The sequence below is a fragment of the Anastrepha obliqua genome, chromosome 4 (genome assembly GCF_027943255.1).
Source record: "Anastrepha obliqua isolate idAnaObli1 chromosome 4, idAnaObli1_1.0, whole genome shotgun sequence".
Lineage (NCBI taxonomy): Eukaryota > Metazoa > Arthropoda > Insecta > Diptera > Tephritidae > Anastrepha > Anastrepha obliqua.
This window is the reverse complement of record NC_072895.1, coordinates 3962005-3975768: the sequence shown is the minus strand read 5'-3', so window position 1 is coordinate 3975768 and position 13764 is coordinate 3962005. Positions and strand designations below refer to the sequence as shown.

The 13764-nt window shown below is 35.2% G+C and overlaps 1 protein-coding gene across 1 annotated transcript; it reads left to right on the top strand.

Annotated features, from left to right (window-relative positions):
- The first annotated feature begins 10565 nt into the window (after positions 1-10565).
- Positions 10566-11592, top strand: LOC129244510 (general odorant-binding protein 99a). The gene is made up of 2 exons (XM_054882174.1): positions 10566-10718; positions 10824-11592. Exons 1-2 carry the CDS (start codon positions 10677-10679, stop codon positions 11208-11210), a joined length of 429 nt encoding a protein of 142 aa, XP_054738149.1. The 5' UTR covers positions 10566-10676; the 3' UTR covers positions 11211-11592.
- Positions 11593-13764: the final 2172 nt, after the last annotated feature.

Below are 13764 nucleotides of genomic sequence, written 5' to 3'. Positions count from 1 at the left end.
GCGAATAAGATTTTGTGCGAAATCGTATCAAAAGCTTTATACAAATCAGTGTAAATGACATCCATTTGGACGCCTCGTCGTAAATACGCAAATCATTTGTTTTGCATACAACATTAATTGGTCATTTTGCTACTGGTACAGTTCTAGTTACTATGAAACTAGTATGACTTTTTGCACCACATACGAGTTCATGAACCAGAATGTTTGGCGAGGTTTTTCTCTGCCCATAACCATTTCACGATCTTAGTGATGGGCAATTGAAGACAGTGACAGCAGACAATGCGTTCGTTCAGTACCCAAGTGCTATGACTCAATTGCTTATTACTTAATAAAAAAATATGCAGTAGATCGTAAACACAAACAATGCAATTTAATCTTGGCAACAACAAGTTTGTTTTTATTTGTGCATTGGACTCGTATTGTGGCATGACATGAAGTACCATACATAATCTGACAGACCCACCAACTACTTTGGATAAATTCCAAATCACATGGAAAAGTACCACTGCTGCTCAGATGTGCCTTAATCAAATTAATTGAATTAGTTTAAGTCAAGAAATAATTTCGCGAAAGCTGTATCTCTCAAAACTATGTACGTATATGTATGTATGCATGCGTATATATGCATGTATGTATGGATACAGTGGCGGTTATGAAAATGTGGGCACGGGAAGTATATTTTTCACTGCCGCCGAAGCAGAATGATAGGTACGTGAGTACCACTCTGAAGTGCATAGGTTCGAAATTAGAATAAATTGAAAAAAAAATATTTCCTCATAATTTAAACATTTAAATAATTTCAGCCATCAAACAGTCGCCTTGAGAAATGTAAAAACTTAGCCTTTTATTTTGAGAGTTATGTTTCTTAACCGCTTTGCACTTTAAAATTCAAGTGCTTATGCGTTTAATAAATCAAAAGAGATCTCTTATTATTATATAGCGGTGGCGGTGGAATTGAGATATTCGCTCCGATTATGATCCAACTTTGTTCATAATCGTAACATAAATTAACTACCTACTCAGAAAGGTGAAAGAATGAAATAATTTGGACAGCCAGCCTGAGGCCATGCGGATTACTGGAGTGTTCGGATTATTCCTCCGTTGTGCACACGGGTCTTGCCATACCTTTCTCGACTTTGAACGTGAATTTAACATATTTCTATTGTAGCTAACGACTTGAGCTTTCAGGTAGCCCCCTAAAATTTAATTTTCTATCTATTTATGAATATAACCTTGTAAAAAGGATCCTCGAACAGGGCGAAACCAGGATTTAAAAAGTTACATCTTCGGTTGAAGACCTCGGATCTGGCAGGACATTTTTACAATCCGCAGCTATGCGCCAAAAAGTATAGTTAATTTACTCTACTAAGTAAAGTTAATTTACTTTCCACCGTTCCTTATACCAAAGATTGTGAAGGCGAAGCAAAAAACGACCACCCAGTATTTATTAAATGGGCTAACAAGTCAATGGACCTTTGTGTTTTCAGAAAAAGTGATGCGAGACGAAATTTTTTTTACGACTATCGAATGATATTCGAACACATTGGTCTTTGCAAACATCGAAAATCGTATGAATAATCCAACTGTTATTTCTCAAGTCACTACTCATTTGGCTTTGGAATCATTTCTCAACAAACCAATTACTATCCCTGGGAATATTATAGTCACCCAACCAACCGGAGCCGATACATACACAGCGTAGAGAGATTTTCGTCTTTGCCTACAAGGAGGCGAAAAGCTTCGCCGAAGAACTTGTTTCTATTGTCTTGTATGCAAGAATCCAGTAGGTCAATAGCACTGAAACATCTCTTATACATGCTGTGCTTACCTTCCACCGCATCCATAAATATCATTTCATATTTCACCATAAATTTCATTGTAATTAACATTTTTTCCTTCAACCTTCTCTGAAATGAGTCCAAATAAAGAAGAAAACAAAAAACTCCTTTTTTCACAAAACCAAAATAATTTCAACGATTATTTTTTCTTCTATAGGTAGCTCGATGCATGCCAAAACCAAGGTAAAAGATAATAAATTAAAAATATATACCTGAATACTTAAAAATGAATAATAAATGTGGAGCATTCGCCACATATTCCCATACAAATGCATGTGAATGGGGGGTCTGGCCAGACGAAGGTGCACAATCGAAGGTATTAAAAAAAGGTGTCCAACGGAGGGTTATAGATGATAAATGGCAGTAAGAAAATTAACAACATAGTTTTGAAAATTCATTTTTATTGAAGAAATTTAGCTTTAATAAAATTTGCAGATTGGCGGCCGTCGTAGCCGAATGGGTTGGTGCGTGATTACCATTCGGAATTCACTGAGAGGTCGTTGGTTCAAATCTCGGTGAAAGCAAAATTAATAAAAACATTTTTCTAATAGCGGTCGCCCCTCGGCAGGCAATGGCAAACCTCCGAGTGTATTTCTGCCATGAAAAAGCTCCTCATAAAAATATCTGCCGTTCGGAGTCGGCTTGAAACTGTAGGTCCCTCCATTTGTGGAACAACATCAAGACGCACACCACAAATAGGAGGAGGAGCTCGGCCAAACACCTAACAGAAGTGTACGCGCCAATTATTTATTTTTATTTTTTAAAATTTGCAGATATTGACGGTATAAATCGGTAAAGGTTTAAAAGTGTACCTAACTATGTCTAGATTTGCATTTATTACCGTCACTGTACATATGCACATATGTATGCATATGCATGTATGTCCAACTGCATACATACATACACATGTACGTCCTTAATTATGTAAGATTAGTAATTTCGTATGTATGGCATGTAACATTTTATACATGCGTCTACATATACATACATACATATGTAATAATCTTTGCGTATACCTATTTAATTCTATATCTCCATACATATGTACATTTGAATATTATGTGCAAACATACATAACCATAAATATTGTGCACGCATACTTCAACATATCGACAAGTAGGTACATATATACATACATACATACGCCCATGTCACCGGGAGGCATTGTTTGCTCATTTATTTGACCGACTCTGCAGCGAGTATCATGCAAAATTTCAGATGCGGATGAACACAGTATTACGCATACACTTTCATGAGTGAAAACTTTCCTTCATAAACATTTTAGTACAATTACTTAGCTCCAGAAAGTTCTTCCTATTTACGAATTTTATTCAAATTTTAATAATGCTTATTTGTATGAATACTCAAAAGCATAAATATGTCAATGCGCATGTACATATGTATGTACATATGTATGTGGGGTGTATGCATACTTATGTTCATAGCATATAGTAAAGCATCTTATGGCTGTAACTGACCCTCACTTGACTTTGACGATAACTCGGTGTATTTTTTTAAGTAAAAAATAAATTTAAATTTAGCTCAATAAATTTAATATTTATTTAAAAATAATAAAATTTTGTGAAGATAATGTCAAATGCTTCCGCAGGAGTGTGCGCTATTTCATGTGCAAAAATTATTTAAGGGGTTACATGGGTTTCGTTGGTTCAAAAAATCGATTTATTTATTTTTTTTTGTTTTTTGCTTATTAATTTCTACAACATCTCAGGAATATTACCCTAAATTTTCAAGTCGATCAGAATAATAAATTCGTAGATATAGCCTTTGGAATGTGTGCGCTCCAAGCCACTTTTATTGTTACTCAAAACTTTAAACGCGTTTTTCTCGGAACTGTGTTTTCAAAGTCGGTTGTCAAATGTTCTCGAAAGCTACTCAACCGATCTTGATGAAATTTTACACAGGTGTTCGAAGGATTTTGTTTTTTTTTTCAATTACAACTATTTAAAAAAAAAAAAACAAAATGTCAAGCAAATTTGACCGAAATTTTTTTGCAAAAATGTCTGCCAAAATTCCAATTTTTACTTTTTTTCTTTCCTTCGTTCAAGCACGAGTTTATGGTCTTAACTAAAGCACTTATTTTTGTTTTTTCATTTTTGATGAGCTTGTTATGAGTTATGCTGACAACACGGACGCACCTTTTTTTCGAGGGGTCACCGAAAATGACGTCGCAATGGAGGAGTATTAATTTTTTTTTTTTTTTGAAAATTTCAGAAATTATTCTTTAAATATAATATGTATCTATAAGACAAAAAAAGTTTGAATTAAATAAATAATTTTTTACATAGAAAAAAAAATGGAAAATAGGCCTTTTTTTACCCGACAAAACCCAAGTAACCCCTTAAGGGGTATTCTAGTGCAGAAATTCGAAAAAATCGTTTTTTTTTTTAATATTCTCAAAGCTTAACCTTTCAAGAATATGTCCTTAAAAAGATTTGTTAAAATTTTAATTATTTCCAGAGATGTAGCTATTTCAGTGTCACGACTTCTAACCTGGCTCGGCTGGAACGCCACAGGGCGTAATTGCACTCAAAACTTTAAACGCGTTTTTCTCGAAACTACATATATCAAAATGTTCACCTTGATTTCTCAGGTTCTATTTAACGGATTTACTTGAAATTTGGTGTGAGCCTTCTCAATATACATATATGTCTATCGTACTTACTATTATAAACAAAATAAAATTTTTTACTATTTTTTAAAAATTCCGAAAAGTAATAAAGAGTAGTAAATAAATTTATCATTTTTTCGGGCAGCCGTAATGTGAGCAAAAAAAATTTTTTTTTTTTGACTTTTTTGTAGTAAGTACGATAGCAGCATTACCAAGAATAATAATCTTTTTTATTTTTTTGTTTCTGATTATTAGAACGCTTGAAATCGTGGTAGGTGTGGCGCGCCATTTTTTGTTAACACCCCACTTCAACAACTTATACAATAACTTTTTGAGTTTTTCGTTTTTTGAGATTTTTAATTTTTTTATGTATGTATTTTTAAAACATTAATAAATATCCTAGTGAAAAATGGATGCAAAAATATTTTTTATTTATAGCACCCGAAAAAACACCTCAAATTCATGCCTCTACACTAGAATACTCCCTTAAATACAAGGCCTACATAATTTTGAATGATTTTCATGAAGCTTAAAGCGTTAAACTTAATGTTTTAATATTTATTATTATTAACTAATTTAAATGTTAAATTTTATTGAAATCTATTATATTTAAATTAGAATTTAATTAGAACCAAGATTGACTAAAAATCGTTAAAAGCTGGTTAGAAATAAGCTGAAATAAATAGGAAATACTCTATCGAATGAGACTTACCAAGAACTTCAAGAAAACTCGAAATATTTTAATAAATATCGTCATGAAGATTGTACAATATAACTTAGCAATTCTTAATTTTTGCTAAGATTATATAGAGGAGGCTGTACTGAATCTTCTAAGAGCCAATGCTTTCAGTTGACATATGTAGGTATGTACCTATGTCATGGCGGTACACACACAATCACGGGTGTTTTTAATTAAACAAAGTTACCCTCTACTAAGGTTTTTTAACATATAGGGAACCTAAGAAAAGTAGCACTTTGACTGTCAATCAGTAGCGAGTTCCTGTAAGAAATCGACAAAATTTTCAATTATAGTGGTGTTCGGTTCGATTCAAATTGCTGGAATGGTTGAGAAAAAGTTTTTCTGTAAGCGTTAATCGACAAAATGTGGAACAGTGACAGGAACGGGACGTCAATCAACCAGAAGTGTGAGGCATTAGGTCTCTTCATGTAAAAACTATCCAGTAACTTGCCAGTATCTTAATTTCCGCTCTTAAACAATTTGCAAGTTTTACGAACAGCTGATACAATTTTTGGCGGAAAAAATCACAAAAATTAAGACTATTCTCAAACGAGCTAAGTAGTACTAAATGAAAAAAAAATTTTACTAAATATGCACAATAAGGAGCTTAGTATCCCATGATTTTATTTTGACCATAATAATTTGTTTCATTTCATCATTGCTGTCATATGAAGAACATTCCATTAGCAATTGTATTGTTGTGACAATCACAGCTTTCCTCATATTGTCTATGCATATATGTACGTAAATAAGTATATTGCCAAATTAGTTAATACGTTCGCGGACGCTAAAAATTTGAGGCAGCTGCAAAATTATACAGGCAATCATTTGCGAAACTAGTTGTAACATCCGAAATCTGATTAGACATGTATTATAAGAGTAGTCAGAACATCGTATTTTAACAGTTATATACAATGAATGTTATAGCATCTACAACGATGTATGTACATAGATAATATTTTTCAACTAGAATGACGTGAATGCTATAGCATTCCTTCATAGAATACATGAGAAAAACAAGTTTATTATGGTTTCAATTCATTTTTAATTTAACAGCAGACCTTCATTTATCTACATATCAATGAAATAATAAATTAAATCGATAATTTCATAGTATGTATATGCAGGCCCGACGAGAGGGGGGGATCGGGTACTTTTTCCCCCGGGCCCGGAGTTTTCAGAGGGGCCCGGGCTCGAGGGTACTACGCATTTTGATAAATAAAAAAAATTTGAAGGGGCCCGCATCTCAAGTTTCCCCCGGGGCCCGAATACTCTCCACGGCCCTGTGTATATGTGAAAACAAAACTAAATATTTTTGTCCACCATTATGATTGAATATTTTTAGGATTCCATATCCGAATTTGAGGTATTGTGATCTTCAGGAGGAAGTAAGCATTCTCCAGGACACAGCTGGGGCTTATTTATACTGTTCTGACATCGGTATGATGAGAATTTCTTTAATTTTTCCTGTAAAAAAGGTGTAGGCATTTTTTTCTTATAGTGTACATTAGGGCGGGTCGATTTAAAAATCGCTCATTGCTCTGTGAAAATCGTATTCTAGGGATCAAAATAGGAAACTTTGCCGAAGGAACCATACCCTTTAAAACGAATTCTGATGTCCCCCAATTTGGGTCGAACGAAAAATCCCACTTTGACCCATTTAGAGTGCTCCAATCGAGTCCAAATGTATGACCGACCCCCACTAACTTTGGACGGCCGATCCACCCATGCCAGTGGCACACCCCCTGGAACTCCCCTGGGGGGTTCCCCATACAATCATTTGAAAATATCACCATTTTTGGCCTTTACATGAGAAAAGAAAATAAAAAGTTCGACCGAAATTGGGGGACATCAGAATTCGTTTTAGAGGTATGGTTCCTTCGGCAAAGTTTCTTATTTTGATCCCTAGAATATGATTTTCACAGAGCAATGGGCGATTTTTTCGCCTCCCCACAATTCGAGCCGGCCTAGTGTACATCCTGCAAATGTGTTGGCGGAGTGTATCTAATATGAGTTTTTGAGTTGCCATTATAAGTATAAAGTCTCGACCATTTAAATTCTGTGGTATTTTTAAAAGCGTATGTATTAGATTGCCTCTAAAATCAAGGAAACCAATATTTTGGATAATTTATCTTCTTATCTTCTTCGCCATAGCCGAATGGGTTGGTGCGTGATTACCATTCGGAATTCACAGAGAGAACGTTGGTTCGAATCTCGGTAAAAACACCAAAATTAAGAAAAACATTTTTCTAATAGCGGTCGCCCCTTGGCAGGCACTGGCAAACCTCCGAGTGTATTTCTGCCATGAAAAAGCTCCTCATAAAAAAAATATATCTGCCGTTCGGAGTCGTCTTAAAGCTGTAGGTTACTCCATTTGTCGAACGACTTCAACACGCACACCACAAATAGGAGGAGGAGCTCGGCCAAAGACCCAAAAAGGGTGTACGCGCCAATTATATATATATATTATATATCTTCTTATAAATGTAATAAGAATTGCATACAGAAATATCTAATAGATGGAATAGAACCTTCTTGTACCAACGGATAAGTTTTTTAGGTGAGGAATAATATGATATTATTTAATCACATCTGTCTATGCCAGACATATTTGCGTTATAATTAACAATCTCTATTGGCTTTTTCTTCGAGTAAAATAGTAATTTATTCTGCACGTCAATCATTTTTGATGGTTTTCCGTTGTGATACAAAGCACATCCCGCTTGTCTTTTAATTTACTAATATAGACGTTGTCTGTCTTCTCCAAAATCATGGATTCAAATAATTTCAAAAATCGCGTACGCTTATGTGAAGTCATTTTTCTTCAAGAAAGTTACTATTTAGAAGAAAGTTAGTAGAAAAGCTAGTTTCAAAATGAATAAATGTATATTGGGTAGTCGAAAAAGTCTTTTCGTATTTTGTTAATAGATGTCGTTGGAGTCATCTATCTCCAGTCATTACCAAAAAAAATTAAATTCGGAGAAGTTGAAAAAAAGTTATAGCTGTTCAAAAATGAGTGAAAATAATGAAGCAATTCGCTTTATTTTGAAATTTTTGTATAAAAAAGGGAAGAATACCACGCAAGCCACCAATGAAATTTGTGAAGTTTACGGAGACGATGCTGTATCAGTTCGTGTAGCACAAGAATGGTTCGCTCGCTTCCGTTCTGGAAATTTCGATGTGAAAGATGCACCTCGCTCCGGTCGACCGAAATCGAGGAAAAACGGCCAGAACTGATCAGCAGAAAGGGCGTCGTCTTCCATCAGGACAATGCTAGGCCACACACATCTTTGATAACTCGGCAAAAACTGGGAGAGCTTGGCTGGGAAATTTTGATGCATCCACCATATAACCCTGAGCTTGCACCATCGGACTACCATTTGTTTCGGTCAATGCAGAACTCCCTAAATGGAGTAAAGTTGGCTTCAAGAGAAGCCTGTGAAAATTACTTGTCACAGTTTTTCGCCGAGAAACCACAAAAGTTTTACACTGATGGAATAATGTCTCTAGAAGAAAAATGGCAAAAGGTGGTCGACCAAAATGGTACATATTTGGTTTAATAAAGTTCATTATAATTATAAAAAAAATGAATTGAAGTTTGATTAGAAATACGAAAAGACTTTTTCGACTACCCAATATTTTTAAGCTAATTGAACTGTATGTAGACTTTTGTCATACCGCTTTTTTGTTGTTTTGTTAATTTTTTTTTTATAAATCAAGTGAAATAATTTAATTTTTGTAAATTTATAAATAAATACGAATTCGGAAAAAATCGATGTCAACAGGTGTTTCAAGTATTTTATAACTTGAGAAATAAGAAAATATGCTGATGTATGTAGATGGCGGCCGCCGTAGCCGAATGGGTTGGTACGTGATTTCAGAGAGAATTAGGTTCGAATCTCGGTGAAACATCAAAATTAAGAAAAACATTTGTCTAATAGCGGTCGCCCCTTGGCAGGCAATGGCAAACCTCCGAGTGTATTTCTGCCATGAAAAAGCTCCTCATAAAAATATCTGCCGTTCGGAGTCGGCTTGAAACTGTGCCATTTGTGGAACAACATAAAGACTCACACCACAAATAGGAGGAGGAGCTCGGCCAAACACCCAAAAAGGGTGTACGCGCCAATTATATATAGTATATATATAGATATGTAGACTAAAGTTCTCCACAGCACATTTTTTTATTATTTATTTAAGTCAAACGCACAACCATAGGTTATTTTTAAAATGATTGAAAAAGAATAGCTTACATAATTAAATCCTAGATAAAAGAATTAATAATCAAACTAAAATTATATCTAGTTAGTAGTAAAGAAGTTGAAGTTGTAGAAGGTATTAAATAAAAAGATAAAAATAAATTGCTTTATGTTATCAAAATTAACACTTCTCGTTGAACGAGACATTGTACCAGGTTAACTGAAGCTTATGAAATGACCTAACTATTAGCTAACTAATAAATCTGCACCAATTAGCAAATGAGGCAATTTTCGTGAGAAATCATATTACTAAATTTGTCCCCCAACGTGAGTACATGCTATACATACATACATATCTATGTATATACATACACACATCCATTGTTGATAGTTCTTTGAGACAACAAATTAATTCAAACCTCAACAGATCGTAATTAGTTATTTGTTTGGCCCGCGATATTTCTAGATTTGCATACATACATATGTACATGTACACGTACCTACATACATATGTATGTGCATAGATAGTGTATATACATAGATATACTTTTATACGTATTCATGGTTTATGCATATTGCAATTAAGTCCATTACAAATTGAAAATTTTCCAAATTTCGTTACGATTTGAGGAGATCAACAACTGTCTGCATGCATATGTGCATATGTACGAATTTGTATGCGACGCATCCACTTTAGAGCATACTAAAGCGGCAGCTATTAAATCCAACACAATCAGCCTGTATATAGAGAGAGCGATTATGTCGAGATTGTTTCGTATTAACAGGGTAAATGTTGTTTTCGGTCCCTATTACTAACTGTGCGAATACGCTACCGAATAGCAAGAAGCGCTCTAACGCACACACATACCAACATGACAGTGATAAACAAATTGCACTTGAATGCTCGCTCCTGCAGCTCAATCACTTAGCCCACATACAAACATATGTATGTGTGTGCACAACACAACTACCTACAAATGGATGCCATAATAAAGCATACAATCGAGACACACACTCGTCTATGCATGTACAATATGCGTGTACATAAGTACATATGTACATACGAGCAGCGCACTGGCGATGGAATTGGCAACCACATCACCCACTCAGTTGACATGGAGGCACTGGTTTTTATCGGACAAACTATATAAGGCAAAGTTCTATTTGAAAATGTTATCAGTCAGTTTTCGAATTTTCAGACGTTTACGATTGCACTAGCAACCAATTCAGATATCCTTAGAAATCTTAAACAAGAATTACAAATTTTAATCAAAATGAAGTATATTATTGCCGTTTTACTCGCATTGTTCGCTTTAGTAAGGAGTCACTAAGAATTTACTAAAAACTACATAAATAACTATCCTTATTGTGTTTTCGTTTTTCTTTGCCCTCTCAACTTTTCCTTCCCCATTTCATTACAGGCCGCTGCCCAGGAGTACAAGGTACGCAATCAGGATGATTTGCTGAAGGCGCGCAAAGAATGTATGGAAGCGAAGAAGGTCCCAGCAGATCACATTGAGAAGTACAAGAAGTTCGAGTTCCCCGATGATGAGGTGACGCGATGCTACATTGAGTGCGTTTTCAACAAATTCCAACTATTCAGTCCTACCGAAGGTTTCAAGACACAAAATCTAGTTGCTCAACTTGGCCACAATAAGGAAAACAAAGATGCTCTGAAAGCCGATATTGAGAAGTGCGCTGACAAGAATGAACAGAAATCTGATTCGTGTACATGGGCCTACCGTGGATTCAAGTGCTTCATCAGCAAGAACTTATCGCTGGTGCAAGAAAGCCTCAAGAAGAACTAGATGCGTTCACACGTGAAGAGAAGTGAAGAGTTGCCGGTGCCAAATCCCAAAAACAACACACAAACAAACACAAAGTACAATCTTAAGACCAATGGAACTATGCAGAGGTGTGCTACCACCAACAACTACATCACAATCACAGCGAATATGGTTATGCCCATACTATAAGTTGCGAGGCGCACGGCAAGCAGTTGAAATGTTGGGGAAAATAAAATAAAACAAATAAACATATGAAATAGTACGGTTGAATCATCTTGAAACGTCCTGTTATTTTCGCATTTAACTACTCTTATTTTGTTCACACATAAATTATATTTCATTCATTTGATGTTAATAAACTTTCACGAATAAAAATGAAATGAATTACGATGAGCAAAACAAATTTCAGATATTTTACTGCCTATTTTAGTAGCCTTTAAGTGTTAATTTCATTGATATTCTCTGATAATTACATTGTAATTCGCTCAGAAGTGAATTACAAAACCTACCCGATGGCGGCATTTTGGCAACTCCTTTTACTGCTCGTCGAACTATATGTGGCACCGAATTACTGAGAAAGTCTAATCAATCCGAAGTGGCGAGTGAAATCCGAAGAAGTGAATGGCAATGGATCGGCCATACCCTGAGGAAGAGTGATGACAACATCGCCAAACAGACGCTGCGATGGAACTCCTTCCAACAGGCAGGACGAAATGTAGGCAGGCCTCAAACCACCTATCGCCGTTCAACGGAGGCGGAATGAGGTTTTTTGAATAAGACTAGTAATGAACTTAAAGCTTTGGCACAAAACGGTGTTCGATGGCGAATAGGAGTTGTGGATGCCTTATGCTCCAACTATGAGTTAGAGATCCTATATATCTATGCTATGAAGGTGAATGTCTGTACGTTGTCCGCGCATCACTACGATACGATAACACAAAATGACGTAAAAATTTTTATACATTCATATTTTCACTCAATGAAGGCTATAGGCATGTTTTTATGATGGAACTCCCTTCCCACAACCCACAGGCCGCGCCACCACTCTCATTCGTCACTAATAATCGAATAGTTGCTTAAATTTAATCTAAAAATCTTAGTTTTTCCTATTTCCCACTATTTATAGCACACTCTAGACTTCATAATCCCCATAAGCTGTTCAACTATGACCCAAATGCAAAGTTCAAAAACGGTCTGAGATAGAAAATTAATAAACATAATTTTGCTTGATATTTTTCTGATTGGTTGTTTTGATTTTATTCAACGAGGCATAGCAACGGATGCCGGGTATTGTAATAGTATGGTTATTAATAAAAAATTATTTTCTATGAAATTATTGTTTGTAATTCTTTTATATATGTACATATCCTAAATCCCTCAAAACTACTCCTACGCGAGCGGGGCCGCGGGTTAAAGCTAATATATATGTATATATATTAAGTGGACTAATGCCCAGGATGTTAATTACAATCGATAACAGATGCTGAAGGTAGTCACACCAAATATTAACATTAAATAGCCGCGAAAATTTATTTAATCCTTTATTTCGTTGATATGTAAGGCAGTGCCGAATATAACATATTTTTTTAATTGCTTTTGTTCTAAATAACTTTAAATAAATAATTATCTTAATTAATACGTTTATTACTTTCGAAATCCATTTTAAAATTATTCTTAAGAAAATCAGTAATCACGTCACGTAAAATGGTTCAAAGTCTGAATGTAGCACCTGAAAAATGATCTTAAAATCAAGCCTTACAAGATCCAAAAGGCGCATGATCTCACACCAAAGCAACAAGTCAGACTTGAGGGAACGAAGGAGTTGTTTCGCTTGGCCGAAAGCTGTCGATTACCGAACATTGTATTTTCTGGCGAGAAAATTTTTCACATTGAGAAATTCGTAAACTCCCAAAACGATAGGGTTTGTTTGACCGACCGTTCATACGAGAATTTGAATCATCGATTGGTTACCGCTTGGGCTTTCATTCCAATTTTATTAACCCTTTAAGCGTTTATGTCAAGTATACTCGTCATGAAATGATGGAATTTTTTTGTTAAATGTCGATTATGCGCGACAGTCAATATACTAGTCATCGCCTACATAATATAAGAAGGCACATTTTCAAAATAAACCAAAACTCTTAAAGGGTCAAGTGAATAAAATCGTATCTTTGCAACAGAGGCTCTGTCGGGATATCGTGGGTCCCTTAAGACAGCACTTTAGAACATAGAATATAGGTATTTCATCTCGGGTTCAGTTCTCTAGCAAGCTATTGAAGTTAAGTCCTTTATTTCAACGAAAAATTAAATTTCGTCACATATCCGTGATATCGTCCCTAAAAGGTATGCTATCTTAGCCTTCGTTTGGCGTAGCAGTTCGACCCCATATGCTTAGTCCTCCCATAAGTTCTGTTACAAGTTAAGTCCGTTATAGATGTGAAGTTAGTTTTATTTAATCATGTAAATATTAAAAAAAATTAATTTTCAGCCTTCAAACGATTAGGCCTTTCAGCTATTGCACCACGGTCAGTTTCCATGGATATTGACGCCGCTGCTCGAACCAATGATTGAGACT

Bases quoted from the DNA above. Each gene is read 5' to 3' on its own strand.
- LOC129244510 (XM_054882174.1), top strand. From the start codon at position 10,677: ATGAAGTATATTATTGCCGTTTTACTCGCATTGTTCGCTTTA. The intron at 10,719-10,823 runs GTAAGGAGTCAC...ATTTCATTACAG, and splicing joins TACTCGCATTGTTCGCTTTA to GCCGCTGCCCAGGAGTACAA.